The sequence below is a fragment of the Hyposmocoma kahamanoa genome, unplaced genomic scaffold, assembly GCF_003589595.1.
Source record: "Hyposmocoma kahamanoa isolate Upper Pololo Valley unplaced genomic scaffold, ASM358959v1 93, whole genome shotgun sequence".
Taxonomy (NCBI): Eukaryota; Metazoa; Arthropoda; class Insecta; order Lepidoptera; family Cosmopterigidae; genus Hyposmocoma; species Hyposmocoma kahamanoa.
The window spans coordinates 2,438,737-2,458,036 of NW_020654810.1; the positions used below are offsets into that span (position 1 = coordinate 2,438,737).

At 35.4% G+C, this 19,300-nt stretch overlaps 1 protein-coding gene across 1 annotated transcript in view; it reads right to left on the reverse strand.

The window, feature by feature from the left end:
• Window positions 1-13,870, reverse strand: part of LOC113237146 (integrin alpha-PS2) — a 59,965-nt gene extending 46,095 nt beyond the window's left edge. The window contains exons 1-2 of the mRNA XM_026473445.1: window positions 13,750-13,870; window positions 6,975-7,036 (exon numbers count right to left, since the gene is read on the reverse strand). Of these exons, the coding sequence (XP_026329230.1) occupies window positions 6,975-7,025 (51 nt within the window). The 5' untranslated portion in view covers window positions 7,026-7,036; window positions 13,750-13,870. The remainder of the gene's footprint in view (window positions 1-6,974; window positions 7,037-13,749) is intronic.
• Between the last annotated feature and the right edge of the window lie 5,430 nt (window positions 13,871-19,300).

The following is a 19,300-nucleotide window of genomic DNA, read 5'->3' on the forward strand; positions in this document are numbered from 1 at the left end:
AAAAAAGGCTTTGGTTTTGTATTTGGTTTGTGACTTTTTTCGAAATTGACACATTTGTGTACGTCTCTGATACGTACACATGGTTTGACATAGCTAGCGGTAGCATATTTGTTCCAATTAATTTTATAAATATCAAAATAATTATAAGGTATATTTAACAAGATAATTACTGTGATAATTATAATGATAACCGTCATTGATAATTTAACATTTCGAACCCTGGTAAGTACTCATACTGGTACGTAACGGCACAATTGAAAAACTAACAAAACTAAGATAATTTGGCATTACTATTCTAAACTATATTTACTAGCAAAATTAACGTATACAACATTATGGCACAAGAGCATTTGTAGTAAAGAACAAATTAGAAATGGAAAATTGTACACAATGCAATTATGCCTTCGTTACATCGGATGAGCGAAGTTTTAATCTATTATGTTGTTACCTATACTTAAACAATGTGTAAATTTAAAATTCGGGTGGGCAGAGACTACCGATTGCCACTTTCCACGATCCTTACAAACCTCTCTTGCTTCACTTCATTCAACAATCTTTAAAATATAGGCCCTCTTATTCTTCTCACTACGCACTCCAGCCTTTTTAAGAACATTCTCAGTATGATCTGTAAATCCTCTGCCAATGATGTCTTCCACGTTAGCGCTATATATTTCTTATTCATTCATCCGCTCCATGTGCTGTAACCACTTCAGCATACCTTTTTAAAAAATAAGTTAAGTAATACGAATAACGTAAATGGCAATAAAAAACAACACCTCCGTACAGAAAAACATAAACAATTGTTTGCCAAATATAGCCCCTTACTCTTTGCATAATAAAACTGCAATAAAACTTACTATTTTCGAAATAGGAACGAGTTGCGATTGGTCTTTTTTTTGCGCGGGACAATAAAAGTTTAATAATTCATAAGCTGGAGCTGCGCACGGGCATTCGTATCACGTGTGCGCGCGCGGTGCGCTTGCTCTGATGCGATCACGATGATAAAGCAGGCGCACATTAGATGTTTGTAAACAGTAGGTTGTAATATTACAAACTTGTATGAACGTTGTTATAATAGTTTAAATGTAAATTAACGGTTGAATGCATTGACTTACAAATAAATGGACGACGGCTCTAATACAAAAACCACGAAAAAAATGTCCCGACACTTTTCGGACACTTTTTAGCGCGGACCCGACGTCCATATAATTGTAAGTCAATGCTTAACATAGTCAAAATTAATCTGTACTCAAATATTTATAAGTTGACGTATTTGCACATAAATATCAATACCGTATATAAACGAAAAACCTTGCTTTCAAAAAAATATTTTTCATTTTCTGTTTATCGCATTGATTTTTCGTACTGTAAGAAACGAAAGTAAACAAAGTCGAAGTCAATTAATCATTTATTCCATAAGTAAAATTTTTACACTTGAAAACGTCATTCTTTAAGCTACTGCTCGTTCACTAAGCTGATCTCCCTGAGAAGAACGAGCAAGAAAGTCTAGGGATTGCTCTTTTCAAATAAACTTAAATGATATCGATATGGAATCTAGACTCAAGTTGTCTTTCCATACATCTTTATCTAACATGTAGTCTACAATTTTGTAATATAACTTTGCAATTGAAATACTTTTAATGTAAGTTTTAAACTTAGGAAATGGAAATCTTTATATATGCTCTGGAGTGTTATTGTAAAAACGTATACATTCCCCATAAAAGAAACCTTAGTTAAACGAAAAAATAAACATTATCCCAATGCAAATATGATCGAGTTTCAACTTTTGGAAAACAAGGTAAATATCTCGATTTTTCCTCACTAGTAGCGAACAAAAACTTAGCAACAAAAAAAGCTTCATAAGTATTTTGTTAATTTTAAACTTAACTGATCGACATAAAGTTCTTTACGCAACGTATGCGTTAAAGAAGACATCTCTTGACGAGAAGATTCTACTTTCTATTCATTCCGATGTTAGTCGTTCGTCGAAGTCCAGCTATTGGCAGCAAAATGGCATCACTTTAGCACAGATATTGAACTTTCAACTATATAACGACTGGGTAAAGTTGAAATCATGTTGACATTTCAGAATTTATTAAATCTTTTTAAATTACAAACTACGACCAATCATTATTAAGATTTCAAAGAGTTTATCATTTGTTTTTATGCGTTAGTGTAAGGCCCTTCCATTGTTTTTTTCTTCCTTTGAAATTTTGTTAAAATAAAGATTTACGTTGAGTTACCAGTGACGTATGTACTTAGTGGTGGATTTGGTGACATATTACTGGATAAGCTCCACATAAGAGTGCCAACTCGTTCAATAAGTTCGTAAGTAATAATGTTTCTGTAAATAGTCGAATTTACCGTATGTGTAGAACATAACATGTTATAATGATATTTGTTGTAACCATGATATATTCCGTGATAGCCTTCTCGCATTCAAAACGTCCGGCTTCAAACGACTCATATGACCTATTTTAAGAACTTCTTCTATTTTAACTTTCTTCTGTATTGTTGTTATTGTGTTCTTTTTGTTCATAAGTTTTCTGAACGTTGTGTAGAGTTATAATTATAATACTGATGTTTCTTTTCCTCCTCCACCTCTACCCCAAGGATATTTACGCAATAAACTAACCCTAAAAGTTAACCTACTGCTTACACACACTAATACTGCAATAGCAAGTTCAAAAGTAAATCTATTCCCACGGTGGCGAAATCACAACGTTTTACATGAAGCGGGGTGTATTTTTGTCATCTCACAGACCGTACCCGGGAGCAATGTAGAATTATATAGGATTATATTTAAAATACTAACAACCTAATATTTTGTTCCAGGACTTTTAATAATGAATCAGATTTTACTACATTTTAATTTTAAATATATCTAAACGCTCTAAACGATAATAACTCTGTGCAGGACGGGGGTGGGAGTCTTCGCGGAGGACGCTTGCACGTTTGAACTTATTTCTTATTAATTAAATTTTTATTAAATTGATATTCAATTATTTTTTGTGAAATTACTCCACTAGTTTGTTATAATTATCAATACAAAGATCGAACACTCAGAAAAAACACTCAGATAAAATTTCAACGACTAAAAAGTCGTTGAAAGACCAAGTACAAAGATACGACGCAAGCATATAGAGAAATTCGTGAGGTCCATTGGTTCGTTCCGTGGCTTAGTTGGTATAGCGTCTGGCACGGTATGCAAGAAGACGTCGGTTCGAATCCGACCGGATTAATTTCATTAACACACGCATACAAATTATGTCAACAAAATTTGTATGGGTGTTTGCCATTGTCCTTTAAATGGGACCGCCGCTAATATCCCTTATGTGTTACACGTAATATATACCGTTTCCAACAAAAAAAAGTTCGAAATCGGTTAAGAAATAAAACAAGGTATAAGTCCACCGCAAACACAATAAATCACAATTTTTTAAAGTATTTCGTATTTTATATAGCAACAAAACACGTACAATTAGCGACAAAATATTTATTCAAAATATCAACCTTTACGATCTTACAAATAAAATGTGAAATCTGTAATTCAATACGACAAACTATTACTTAACAGTCGCTGTAGGTGGTCCCGAAAAAGGAGTAAAATTTACGACACTACATTAATATGATTTGCGGACGCACACATAAGTAATGCAATAGTAATTATGCGCGTGCGCATATTCCGCGAAACAGACAAATTGCCGTCGTTACCGGATGCCGCTTTGAGGGCTTTTATAAAGCAATTTAAATCACTATTTTGATAACTTGATTTTAATTTTAATTACATTTAATTTGAAACAAAAATGACGTTAATTAATTGGACAACGTAATTCTTTATATTTTTTTACTAACATGTGTCAGTTGTCATTTTTAAGCTTATTGAATGTCACGATGTTTTGCTTTCATGATACTATACTATATTATTTTTTTGCGAAATTACTCCACTAGTTTGTTATAATTATTAATACAAAGATTTGTACCAGCGTCTTCTAGCAAACCGTGGCTGACGCCATGCCAACTAAGCCACGGAACGAACCAGCGGACCTCACGAATTTTTCTATGTGCTTTTTTATGCGTTTTTCAACGACTTTTTAGCCGTAGCGCCATCTATGAGAAATCTATGAAAGTATTTCGCCATCCAGATGCCTTTACAGTTACTAGCCCCTACCGCATCGAAGGATTTTATTTCTAAGTGTTCGATCTTTGTATTAATAATTATACTCAACTAGTTATTAGTATTCATGCAAAGATCTGCCTGGATTCATGTCTTTTTTGGTTGTCATGCCGGGTCCACCACTCTCAGCTATCAGAGCCTCATATGTGATAATTTTATATCATCTCAGTTGTGTGTCTAAGAGTCGTATTCCAGAACTCTACTCAATGCTCAAGTCAGGATTTGAGCAGACTTGAGTATGATTTCAAGCACTGGAAATACGACCCTAATGTCAAGGACTTGAGTATGATTTACAGTGCTCACTGCTTGAGTAAAGTTCTAGAATACGACTCTGAGAGTGATTTGTCAGTGGCTAGCATGTGGCTAGCTATAGCCGTCGAGCTTCTATTCAACTGACATTGCATTTTTTTGGTATTCTGCTCTTCAGTGGCGAGCCGTCGATGGCGTAGTGTAAGTACTAATTATTTTGACTTTTTTTATACGCCTAGTGGTAAGCGACACGTCTATCCGCAATAGCTGCATTGCATCTTAGAGCTTTAAGTTGCAAAGATCTCAGGGACTCTGCCCCTGCGCCCGTTGCCCTGAGATATAAGTTGAAAAGTTTCATGTGCCTGTAAATCTCACCAATAACCCTACCCTTCCAAATTGAAACGCAGTACGTTCACATTACGGCTTGGCGACAGTAATAGGCGAAGCAGTATTTTCCTGGACGAACTTTTTCACTGGGAGCTTGGGAGCTTTCTGGCGACGTTCGAGATTTGAAGTAATAGATGTGGTGATGTAAAATCGAACGAAAAAATATCGATTTAAATATCTTACCGAGATAATTTGTAACGAAGAGAAAATATATTTACGGAAAATAATTTAAGAAGAAGTAATAGACAAAATAATAATAATTCAATTATTATGTTTTTTTTTTCATTAAAAGAAAATTGACGCGAGATACACAATAGACGATTCGACTTATCGATTTTATAGTGTAAATCTCTACGAATGAAAGATTCCGTTTTTCGCATCAAGTAATTGCTTGATTTATTTTTATCTAAACATTTTCTTTCTACTTAATATACTATATTTTTTTATTTAAAATTACAACTGCAATAAATATTGCTTGGTTTTGGTACATTATTAATTACATTTTTATTGAATTGATATTCAATTATTTTTTGTGAAATTACTCCACTAGTTTGTTATAATTATTAATACAAAGATCGAACACTCAGAAAAAAATACTTCGATCCGGTCGGATTCGAACCGACGTCTTCTTGCATACCGTGGCAGACGCTATACCAACTAAGCCACGGAACGAACCAACGGACCTCACGAATTTTTCTATGTGCTTGCGTCGTGTCTTTGTATAAGTACTTGGTTTTTCAACGACTTTTTAGTCGTAGCGCCATCTATGAGAAATCTTTGACAGATTTATCACCCAGTTAGATACCTTTACAGCTACCAGTCCTGGCGAGAGATGTCGCTATTCACTGTATTATTTAAATTTTTACTGAATTGATTCGAATCCGACCGGATCGAAGGAATTTTTTCTGAGTGTTTTTTCTGAGTGTTCGATCTTTGTATTAATAATTTTGGTACATTATGTTATGACAAATTTATTATTTATTTTTGTAACCTTGTCGAAAGATTAGTTAGAAACATTATGCGTGTCACGTAAAACTAGGAAATGTCACAGGACTGATCCTCTCTGAATTGGACTATAGGTAGGACTTAGATTCACACGGCTATTGTTACGTTATTGTACATAAGGTATAGAACAAACTTGTGCCTTATTTACATTTCTGAGACATTGCATCACGCATATCCCAAAACAATGAGAAACTGTTAAACAATGGTATTCATAATATTTTCAGAACACGTAATTATCTTTCTCACGGATTAAACTTGAATTTAAGTTCGAGTAAACTTCAAATTAAAAAAAAATCAGGCAAATTTCTTCGAATTCTCGAATCGCGTGACTAAAGCGATGATAAGACCTGTTTTAATTCAATATTCGTACACTTAGTGGCAGACAATTTTGGGCAACATTACGTGGCAGGTTTAATTTATTAGCGTTTACAGCAATTTCTGTTTGGGTCAATGAGGTGGCATATAAATTACGTACTTTGTATTGGCATGACTGGACGACTGTAACTTGCAAAGTTGTAAATCATTCACTTTTTGACGTGTCTGCATTTAAGGTTATATTACTTCTTAAAGCTCAGTTTCACAAATAAATGCGAAGGCATAGTGATATTTAACCAATGCTGACTTTCAATAATGGTTTCAGATATAGGAATCTAATGGAAAAAAGATGTAGGTCAGAGAATTATTGTTTCGTAATTGCATGTAAAAAGTAACATAGTAATAATAATCATAACGCACACACTCAATATAACCCCGCACTAGGAAAACCCTGTGTCGCGGGTGCGTGTGCACTATAGACAACGACAAATTACACCCAAACTCACGAGATAAATAATTATAGGCCATATAAATATTACTCCCGGCCCGGGAATCGAACCTGGGACCTCTGCGTGACTGTCCGGCATGGTGACCGTTCGGCCACGGAGGCAGTTGTTTATAAGTATTGAATATGCTATAAATCCAACAATTTATATTTATATGGCGTATGGAAAGGAATTCCCTGCCTGCAGACTTGTTTCCTGAATGGGTATAACTTGGGCCTTTTTAAGACGAGAGTGAATAAAAATTATTCAGGTAAAGCTCCATCGTCGACCTCATCGTCACTTTCCATCAGGTGAGATGGAAGTCAAAATTTTTAATAAAATATAGTTGGACTTACCTTGGAGATAGCTGCTGAGAATCCTGCCTGGCACACACCAGTCTTACGCATCCCGTGACTCGCTGTAACACAATAACACCTTGTTACACGTAACTTTACTAAACATATTGTAATAGTAGTGCAATATAGTGTAAATTTCTACTTCGGTGATGTTCGTGGATATTTGAAATTTCTATTTCGTATTAAGTGCCAATAAAAACAAATTCCATTATAAGTAATACGTTATCGATACAGTACCTAAGTATATAATTATTATTATTATTTAGAAGTATAACGAAGTTATAAGAAATTAGACCACCTAGACACAAGACGACATTCCGAAACATATTCATGCATTCTAATTAAGACATAACATAGGTGATATGAGAATGTAAGTAGTAAGTCTAATTACAATACTAAAATGAGGCTTTTTGTATTGAATTCGTAAAATGTTTCTAACAGTCTTTTGATTTTTTTTTCAAACTTAAACCCAAGTGTGAATTAACGATCGTGTTTTCATTTTTAGGATAATTTTAGGACTTAAAATGTCAATGTCAATGCAAAATTTGTGAGAAAATTTCTCTCAAATTCCGAAAGAACACGTAATCATAACTGCGTTCTAGCATGAACCGATAACCCAAGATAACTGCTATTCACGCCACGAGACAGCATAGTCGGGTATTTAGTGCCTTTTTTATGTAATTTGTTTTAGATTGACGAGCTGTTATTTGTCAAATTTACTCTAATTTGTAGTGATAATCATTGACTTACAAATAAATGGACGACGGGTCTAATACAAAAACCACGAAAAAAATGTCCCAAGTCAACCTATTCGAAATTTAAATTGTAATGTCATCGCAGTATCGCGCTGTCAGTAGAACAAATGAAGACTAAAGCGGAGTTTGGCGCTCTGTATAAGATTTTAGCGCCTTACAAGTGCGGACACTTTTTAGCGCGGACCCGACGTCCATATAATTGTAAGTCAATGGTGATAATACACAATTCAACTAGGCGCTTCTTGCACTGATTTTTGTGGATACTGTCGGCTATTCTTTTATTCTGTTTAGGATTAGCGCCATCTATCCATATTAGCAAGCGTTAAATTATAAATTAGTTTGTAACACACAACGCCATCTATTGACACGCACATTTGTTAAAGTTCAGAAAATAATTTTAAGTCATGGTCAATATTTGAATAATATTACAACGAAAACAAAGTGACTACATGTATATCACATTAGAGGAATTAATTTATGTCCACGCCCATTTACAGAATATAAACCACTTCCAGGCTATCGATCAGCGCCATCTGGATATATACGACGGAACTTTGACCTTTTTCACAGTTACGATCTACTATGGAGATTAATTTGCAGTCCTCTTGAGCTACTGGTCCATGGTTCTGTAATAAATTCTATGAAACCAGCCTAACAATATTTGTCACGGCCTTTTTCAGAGTGCGGGCGCGGGTGGGGCCCGGGTGCCGGCGCCGGTGCCTGTAAATAAAATGTACATAGACACTTGTTGCGTTCACAGTGCCGCGCGCGCCGGCGGCGGCACCTGCGTCGAGGCGCGCGCGTGTCCCGCGGGTAGATCTATTGGCTCGGTCCACCCGTACCTTTCACAGTGCTTGGTCTAACGTCTCGGTTTGCGATTTCAACATGTGGATCTACCCGCTCGTAGCCGCTTCGGCACTGTGAAAGGGAAGACGCCAAGACCCGCGCATCCGCATCCGCGCGCCGCCGCGCTCGCGCCTGCTCTCTGAATGAGCCCCTACAGTTACATCCTCGCTAATTAGTACCCGGCTTGAGTTTACTAATTGAGTAAATGATAAATTCTTACAAAAAGTTTCATTATAATAAATATAAACAAGGTTATTTTTTAAAATACTAACAACCTCCTAGGACTATATACTAACTTCGTATACAAACAACCTTTCTTCCATGACTTTTAATAATTCATTACATTTTACTTTCATACAAAAATGAATCGATTTAAATAGATCGCTCTAAACGATAATAACTCTGTGCAATACTGCGAACACAATGCTTGCACATTTCAACTGAAACTTAGGGTCGTATTCCAGAACTCTACTCAATGCTCAAGCCAGGATTTGAGCAGATTCTAGTATGATTTCAAGCACTGGAAATACGACCCTAATGGCAAGGACTTGAGTATAATTTTCAGTGCTCACTGCAATACTCAAGTCCTGACTTAAGTATTGAGTAGAGTTCTGGAATACGACCCTTATTCTACCAAATACAGCTCTAAAAAGTGCTAGACAATACAACAAAAACGTAAAAATAAAGTTTTGCTAATTTTTTTTCAATTCTTTTCCTTAGACAATAAATAAAAATACACTGGTACAATAAAAGCTCAAATACTAGAAGCAAAAACTAGAATTATATTATATATTAATAAAATTGGGTCCCCGCGGCAAATGGCCAAGATGCTGGCAGCGTTCCCCATTTGCATTGCTATGCTAATACGTTGGGCGAGGTAGCTGCCGGCCCTTGGGTTTCCTAGACGTAGCAATATAGTCCTGCGAGGATTTAAAAAAGAATTAAAATAACCCTGTATAATGAAAACCTATAGAGTTTATAGTAATAATTAATATCGTAAGTATTTAGTGGCAATTCTCACAGTGCATTGTATATTAGACATCTAACAATTCATGTGGCCAAACCTCGTCAATACGTACCGTTCTCCAGCGTGAGGTGGGCTGGACAAGAAATGTTTTTTGTACCTTACACAATACGTACGTTAACATACATATAAATACACTTACATATTTGTAATAATGAGAACGTATTTAGTGCTCAAAAATAAGTAAGAAACTTGTCAAAATATATAGCCTGTTTAAACGTAAAACCATATAAATGACATTTTAAACATAATAAAGTCTTTAATTTATATTGCTATGGTAAAAAAAATCACTATCTTTCTGCAGGTGAAACTCAATAACAAAAAAACTATAAACTTAATAAGAGTTTTATCTGCAGAAAGAAGGTGATTTTCTTACGACAGGTACATAATTTGGAGATTTATTTTTTGTGGAAAATGTCACTTATGTGGTTTTATGCTTAGAAAAAATGCGAAAAATATGACAGGGCTTCAGAAGATGAAAATATTCTACATTTTTTAAATAGATACTTAATAATATTAAATTAATAATAATAATAAAAAGCAAAGAGTGACCACTCGGAATTTCTGTTATTACATTTTAGTTATTAGCGTAGTTGGACGAGTCTCCTAGAAGGAAGTCGTGGGTTCGAATTCCACTTGACCAACTGCGCCATTTAATCTTTTCGAAACATGCAGTAAAATGACATTTGTAGGGTTGTCAGTTTTCATAAAACTTTAAATAGTTATGTAGTTGTTGTCGATAGTTTTATCGATATATTGTGAAAGAAGTTAAAATTGACTGAATTATGAATGTTACGACGTTCTAATGATTACTAATTGCATTATTACCTTCTTTATTCTGTTTTAACAGATGACCTACTAGTATCGAGATCTACTTTTATTCATAAACATTTTGACAAGAACAGTCGGATTTGATTATCTATATTGAATTAAAATGAAAAACTTTAAAATATATCTCCTCTTAATATTTTTCACAAACATCACACAGAGTCATTGGATGAATAATGGTTCAAGGATCGAGTTCGGCTATTTATTTCATAAGCGTGACCAATATGAGTCGATAGTTGATAGAATATTTATCGACTGCAGTCACTGCTCGCAAGTGGGCAACACTATTGCACAATAAACTGTCATTTTACTCCGTCTTCAAAAACGACTGACTATAGTCTGCTTTATCGGCAAAGAAAAAGACATTTTACGCGATCTGTGTCTAGCAGGGGAACGTATATATATGAGTTGTTAATGGTAAACATTATTTTAGAAATATTACATTTTAGTCAATCTAAAAAATAAGCCCAATAACAACGTTAACACATTCTGCGTGCTTTAAAGATAATGGATTGCATTGTTTCAAAAAAGTCGTAAATAAAAAATCCACTTCTGGAAGTAAATAGTTATATAGTATTTAGACAATTAATTTATTTAATAGATTGAAAAGAAGGAAAATCTTAGAATTAAGAAAGATTGGTGACACATTTAAATTCGACGAATAATTATTACAGACATTCAGAAAAACAAAATTCATGCATATAGACAGCGTACATACATACATATTTATATAGAATATTACTCCTAGACATAGACTTCTAAAAAATAGCTACGTAATTATGCCTATAATGTATAATCGTACCACACGATTTCAAAAGGACAATATAATCAACAAAATATTGGATAAACATTTCAAATTAGATTAAAAAATATAGAGAGCTACCACCAATTCCATTAATAATGAAACAATAATAATACTTGACTCATCCGAAGAACAGAGTCCGATGAGATTATACAGCGAAAAGATGGTAAATACATAATCTCGTTATTCAAAATAAGGCCTAGCTATAGGTGTTTTCAGAATTTCATGTATTATTTCGTTTAGGAAATATAAAATCGATCAACGGTCGATCTAATATTCACGGCTAAGAACAGCGAACGAAATGTACAATGTCCTGAGAATAAGCAGTCTTGCATATAGGTCTTTGTTCTACGGATAAGTTGAACTAATTACAGTGGCGGATTTGCGATCTTGGCCGTCCTAGACACCAGGGTATGTAGTCAGTACCAGCGTCTGTTCGGTATTTTGAGTTTATCGCGAACAGACAGACAGACAGACGTAGTGATGTAGTGATTATACATTACATTATAGATATGTAACATATCTATATTTTATACATAAAATGTACGAAAGTGATGCAAACGAGAGAGAAGAGAGGATTACATATTGCAGGAGTTTACAAGTTTGACTCTGAGTGCAGTCTCTCTTATATTGGACAAACGAAGCGAAGTATTTAATATATATATATAAAGAACATACAGCTGATGTCAAACACCGTCGCGTAAACAAGTCTGCAGTCTGCGAGTATGTCATGGATAAACCTACACATTCAATGAAGTTTGACAAACCCCAGGTCCTTGCAAAAGAAGCCCGTTATCTACCCAGGATGCTGCGAGAGGCCATTGAAATTAAAAAACATCCTCATTTCAAAAAGAAAGATGGCTTCTCCGTACCACCAGTTTGAGATTCAGTATGTCCTGTGATGCAAAATCCCAAACAGACATAAGATTGCAGTACTAATTAATATGTTTTAATTTATCCTAATTACCATTATTCATTAATAATAAATTTAATTTAATAAAAATTCATATTGTTACAATAAAATAATTTCTTAAACAATGTCGTGTAAATTGGAATGTTTCTTAGTAAAATTACAAAAAACTAAGGTATTTAATTAATAACTTTTGCAACTATAGTGAAAAAATAGGGTGACCCCACCCTATTTTCATTAATTAATATTAGACATAACTGGTTGAAGACTGTCCACCTCAGTCAACCATGACCATGAGACCTGTAAAGGGCCCGAAACGTTGGTCTGTTTGAAAAAACAAATATCCGCTCACGCGATACATGCAGCCGTAGACGCATACCACACCTAGAGGTGCCGTTGATGATTTTATACCGATTTATCGAATATCGAAGTTATAACAGGTGAAAGAACTAATACTAATTGCTATTTCGGTAACTACTCTAGCAAACCATAAAGTTTTTATTGCCTGGGTCTGTCATTTAAAAAAAATAAACAACTTCAAAAATACGTCACGACAATCGTGAGTGTTATTGTTTGGGCTGGTGATTTCGGTGTTTATTTATTGAAAACATACCGTAAGTAGCGTTTTTTAAGTTTACCCTGAATATAAATGTTTATAAACTATACTTTAAGGAGTAATTTCATGGTAAACGTTAGAACCACTCAAACGGAATATTATCATATTTATCCAAGTACACCAAAAATTTTATTAGTGCTTTTTAAGTGCAGGATTTGCGGTGTATTACTGCATTTTATTTGAGATGTTTTTGTTGCTAGTACGGAGGATATTTATTTAGCAATGCAGAATAATAATTTTTATTTATAAAAACTTGTATTTAAACTGAATTCTTTTCTAATTTGCGAAACCAAATAGCCGCCATTTTGCGGTAGGAGGAGCGCATTGCGTGAGCGGATATACGCGATTTAAATCTGGAAAAATAGTTTCATTTACTATGTACGAAATTAATTTAGGAAGATTATTGTTGTACGGTGCGGTGCAGTGCGGCCCGCCATTATATACGCGAGTCTTTAGAACATTTAGGTACTTTGAGTTATTTCTTGTTACCATCACCGAATTTTTTGTCACGATAGGGTCTACTAGGCCTTAGAGCAAATCCGCCACTGTCTAATTAAATAATGAATTGATGATGTTTATATTAGATATGTGGTGTGTAAATCGTGTACATTATTTGTAGCGTGTCGTATACCGCACGTCACGTGTCTGTGGCCGACTGTGTCATTGCCGGTAAATATCGTTTCTCAACCTTCAAGCTCAGCAATTCAAAATTGGGAGAGGCGAGAGAAGAGTAGCCACCACGAAAAGTGCCCAAGAGATCAAGGGTAACGGAGCTGGTGAAATTACAGGCACATGGAACTTGTTAAGTTATGTCTCATGGTCACGGCAGTGACAGATCTTTGCGGTTTAAAGCTCTGAGTGGCAATGCAACTGTTATACAGACGTGTAGTTCGTCTTATCACTTGATATTATTTTAAAAAATCAATTGTAGTTTCCACATGTGTGACAATGGTAGCCCTCGTTTCACCTAAACAAGTAAGCAAGTAACACTCACAAGTACGGCAAGGTGAATACTCGTTGACCTCGCTGGCGTCCGAGGACTTGGCGACGAAGCACGAGCCCACTGGATCGCGCTGGTCCAACTTCGCTGTCACGAAGGAAACGTACCGAGGGGCGCACGCCTAGAAGAAAAAAGACATGCTTTTAAATATTGACAGATATCAAGTGATTGCACGGACAAGTCGTATACTTGGTGGTAAGGGACACGCCTACGCATTACTTAAGGTATACCACTGCGCCCGTCACCGTGAGACACAAAGCTGACAAGCCCCTTGTGCAAATTAAGTGCGCATTTGTGCTCCATTTTATCTGATGGAAAGCGATGATGAAGTCGATGATAAAGCTCTCACATCCGTCCGGATCGAAGGAATTTTTTCTGAGTGTTCGATCTTTGTATTAATAATTCTAACAAACTAACGGAGTAATTTCACAAAAAATAATTGAATATCAATTCAATAAAAATTTAAAATACAGCGAGTAGCGACATCTCTCGCCAGGACTGGTAGCTGTAAAGGTACAAACTAGGTGATAAATCTTTCAAAGATTTCTCATAGATGGCGCTACGACTAAAAAGTCGTTGAAAAACCAAATACAAAGACACGACGCAAGAAAAAATTCGTGAGGTCCGCTGGTTCGTTCCGTGGCTTAGTTGGTATAGCGTCTGCCACGGTAAGCTAGAAGGCGTCGGTCCGAATCCGGCCGGATCAAAGGATTTTTTCTGAGTGTTCGATCTTTGTATTAATAATTATAACAAACTAATGCTCGCATTACCAATCCAAACACATTATCCACACGTATGTTGCTTGCGCATCCTTGCCGTGGTTTGGTAAGCCGCCACAAAATAAAGAATTTTTTGAGTGTAAGTTAAAAGTATGTGGAAAAAATTAGGTACACTTATCCTCCAACCACAACATTCTTATGTTTGTAATAATAATAATAGTAATAATAATATATTTATTTCAGACAATTATTTAGTCCACATGTGTTAGTAACATTTTATTCTTAAAAATTATGTTAGTAGGCACTACATCTAAACATTATTAAATTAAAATTAAAATTAAAAACATGAACATTTGAAAGCAATTAAAAACGAGGCGAAAAAAGTTGCCGCATAAAGGGAGAGTCAATTCTCATGGCAATGGTTTTCAGTATTAGGCTGGAGCTGGCTCGCAGTCTGCAGAGCAGTGAGGCCGACTTTTTGCGCATAATGGCATAAAAGTCATCATTGCGAGCCTGTGCAAACATGCCTGACGCGCTGCAGAACCGCGGCAGCCCCAACAACATACGAAAACCATTGTTATATTGTACGCGCAGGGCGCTGATGGCTCTGTGCGTATAGTTGTCCAAAGGCTGCACGTGTAAAAAACTTGGCAGTATGATTTAAAAAGTAGAATCTTTACTTGTTCACTGCAACGCGCAAACCTTCGCACCACCATATAAAAGGAACGATCCGAGGTGAATGGAAGCTTCCTTATCGACAAATAGCTAAAACATCTTAGGAACTTGAAAATATAATTTTATAGGACAGGTGACCAGAAAGGAAAGCAGTAAGATCGGATATCATAACAACTAATCCAAATAGACATTACTAACTGTAACAAATTATGTCTCGAAATAGACCAAGTTATGAACTTGGTGTCGGCTGTTAATTAAACGCCGTGATGCTGTAATAACACCCGGTAATTTATAACCTTAACCGCAGGGTTGTCACTAGGCGATTTTTGTTTTTACATGTAGCACTTGCATTTGCTCCAGTAAATTATAAAAAAGAGAAAGGTTGCTTTCCAAATGACATACTTCAAATTTGAGATACGTATATTTGTGAATCATCCATTGCCGAACAGGGGGTTTTCTCTCAGGCGATTCTTTAGATAGTCCGCCACACTGGTCCTATACGTTTTGGGTTTTGGGGACTGTAAATGTTTGCCGAGAGTTGTGAACGTTCTTTGACATGCAGGTTTCGTCACGACATTTCCCTTCACGGAAAAACCCATAATAAATTTCAAATTAATATCAAATGTATATTTTTTAACCATTCTTTTTATCAGAGAAACCTAACAAAATTATCTTCGAATTTCGAATTTACTGCTTCGAGAGTAGGGCTGTTGTGAATATACCTAATTGTTACATTAATAGTCTATGCGATTATGTAATGTAACGTCTTGTTTAATACGAAAGTTTTAGATCTCGTATCATGAAATATTATCTAGAAGTAGAATTGCGATGCGCCCTCCTCCATCGTCATCCGACCTTTTTATCACCTTTTCTCTGGTTTCTGGCCTCTTATTTTTTAATTTTGAATCGTTCTTTATTTCTTTTGCTACGTCATTCTCACTTTGTTTCGTTCTGTCGTCACACCTAATGTCTGAAGCGAGCACTCCTGCTCGTCTTCACCAGAAATTCTAATCGGTTTTTTTTACTTATTTATTTACATATCTCTTCAATATTTTGTTTTTTTTTCAATTAAAATCATATAATCTATCTAATATCACTAAAATCAAGTAGCCTAACTAATATTTGTAGAAAATACGGCCCTTTTGAGCCTTCTTTTGCCTTTTTACTTTTTCTTCCGCCTTATTATTTAATAAATGTATGTGGACTGAGTCGTCTATTTCATTACTCGCTTTTTGCTCTTAGATGTTATTAATTAATTAAACGTTATAGTGAGCATTACACACTGTTCTAACATGAATTATAGGACAAACACGTTATACTCTCTAAAAAGAACAGCAAGCGATTTTGTGTGCCAGCCCTGTTCACCCTAAATGCACCAAAATTGAAAGAAAACAGTTGCAGACGCGCGTGCGCAGAGTTAATAAAGAATCAAGTAATGAAATCAACTACAAGGAGCATTAAACAACAGTTAGTTGAGTTCATACAATTTGCAATTCAAATAATTATAATCATTATTATGAAAACTGAGATGGGTACTTTGTTCAATTACGCAACTATAGAAATATCTTTAAAATATTATTTAAACTTTACCTATTTCTGCCTCCAACATTGACTTACAATTATATGGACGTCGGGTCCGCGCTAAAAAGTGTCCGCACTTGTAAGGCGCTAAAATCGTATACAGAGCGCGACACTCCGCTTTAGTCTTCATTTGTTCTACGGACAGCGCGATACTGCGATGACATAACAATTTAAATTTCGAATAGGTTGACTTGGGACATTTTTTTCGTGGTTTTTATATTAGACCCGTCGTCCATTTATTTGTAAGTCAATGGCCTCCAAGCAGTAATGTGAGCTTCGGCTTCTGCTTTGAAGGGTAAATGAAGGTGCTAGTGAAATTACAGGCATATGAGGAGAGTGGGACCTACTAGAGTCAGGGGGCCTAGAGGTTGTCCTCTTAAAACATTATTACTTTAACCTTACATTGATTTTTCGTACCATGGCGCGCTGAAAGTAAGCTTATTATGATGTTTTATTGGCAGCTTTGTGACTGTTCATTCACTCAGTTCGTTCTATGACGTCACTTTAACATTAAAGTAATATTGTTCTTATGTCAAATTTAGCCATCTGAAAATAGTTACTCGGACGCCGTGAAAACAATGTTATTTTCGAATTTGTTGTCTAAATATTGATTTGTAATGATTAAAAGTGAACTTATTTATTTAAATATCTCTTCAATATTTTGTTTATTTTTTTATTTAATAGTACATAGGAAACAATTTCTCGTTTAATAAAAATACGCGATGTTTATTTCGTAAAATTATGACAGCGACATCATATAGTAGCTCCTTCCCGACACTAACAGTTGACAATAGAATATAATTCCGAATTCACAACGTGACTATCAAGACTCAGTTTGTTTTATATATTTTTTCTTCATAAAAATGCTGAAAAATAATTGAAAACAACGTAATTTTAATAGATTTTATTATTACATACTTTTTTAACAGTTAAAATTCTCTCAATGTTAATAACATTAAGTACTTAAACATTATACTACCATGAGACGATTCGGAACATCAGAAAAGAAAGAGATGGCATTATATAGTTCATATAGCCATATTTCTTTCCTATGTTTAGTAAGGAATAGACAATATTGGGAAATCATTCGTTCTTTCAATCACTTTAGCAATAATACATTACTTGGTTGACAGGTTTGTCATGGTACGAATATAAGTAATATTATAATAAGCTTACTTCAAGCTTACATTGAAATAAGATTGTTATTCGAAAGGTTATGGCAGGCCCCCAGATCTTTTTGATTTAAAGCTCTGAGCGGTGTTGCAACACGACTTGTGCGGGTGACAAATGACGGGCCATTTGGTATCATAAAAAGAAATCAATGATTTTGCAAAAATTTCAGTTTTTGTTTTAGTAACCCAGTAATCCCACTACCGACAACATATATGAGATACTAAAGATCATCATCATCATAGGCCTCCCCCAAAGAATGCCACAACGACCTGCCCTGCGCCGTTTGCATCCAGCGGATTCCTGCAGCCTTCACCAGGTCATCAGCTTCTGCGAGCCATGTCGCCTGCCCACTAACACTTAAGTTTTGCAATTCTTCGGGCTATGCCGGTTACTCTGGTTCCCTTGCGGATATCCTCATTACTGATTCGATCTTGCAGTCAAACTCAGAACATTGCCCATTCTATTGCCCTTTGTGTGATCTTGAGCCTTATGAGGTCCATAGTGAGCGACCTCATAAGAAGGCTCAACTGTCACCTTACCTATTTCTGCCGCCAAGCAGTAATGTCAGCATTACTGTGTTCCAATTTCGAAGGGTGCTGGTGAAATTACAGGCACATGGGACTTGTCAACTTATGTCTCAGGGTGACGGGCGCAGTGGTAATGTCGTTCAGATCTTTGCGATTTGAAGCCATGAGTGGCACTGATGCTGTTATGGACAGGTGTGCAGGTTACCCATCACTCGTACGACTTGTTCGCCCCGTCAATAATAACTTTCAAATAGCCATTACAAAAATATTAGTGTAGTATTAATGTAGTAATTATTAGTTATCGATTGATTGATTGACCAGTCAGGGAATATCCAGATCCAACAAAAGGATTTAACCTGTGGTAGAAGAGTGCCGTTGCCGCCACGTCGAGCAAGCATCAATCGAATTTTTATCAATAAATGGCTTACAAGGAAACCAAAAGGAATTCTGTAGTCTCAAAACCAGTACAATAAAACTGTTCATTTGGGACCCAGAAAAGAATAAAACATGAGAAAGATGTTCGAAGAGTTAGTACAGTTTAAAGAAGACTTAAATTATGTTAGATAAATAAGTATGTATCAAGAAAGTGGAGAGTAAATGTAGAGTGTGAAATGGATATTGAAAACTTTACAAATCAATTCTATTCTAAGTATTTTGGACAGTAAGAACGTATATTAAAGTTATAGTAAGAACGTAATTACTTGCTGCACATAATTTGCTTACATTCAAGGATGACTAACTGTTTATATTTAATAAGCTGTATACACAGCAGGGCTGCACGGGCGCAAGGTCGGTGATATAGAAAACAAACCGTCATCTGGCGGATACCCGCCTGTTTACTTTTGTACAGAGAATAAAATTGTTGAAATA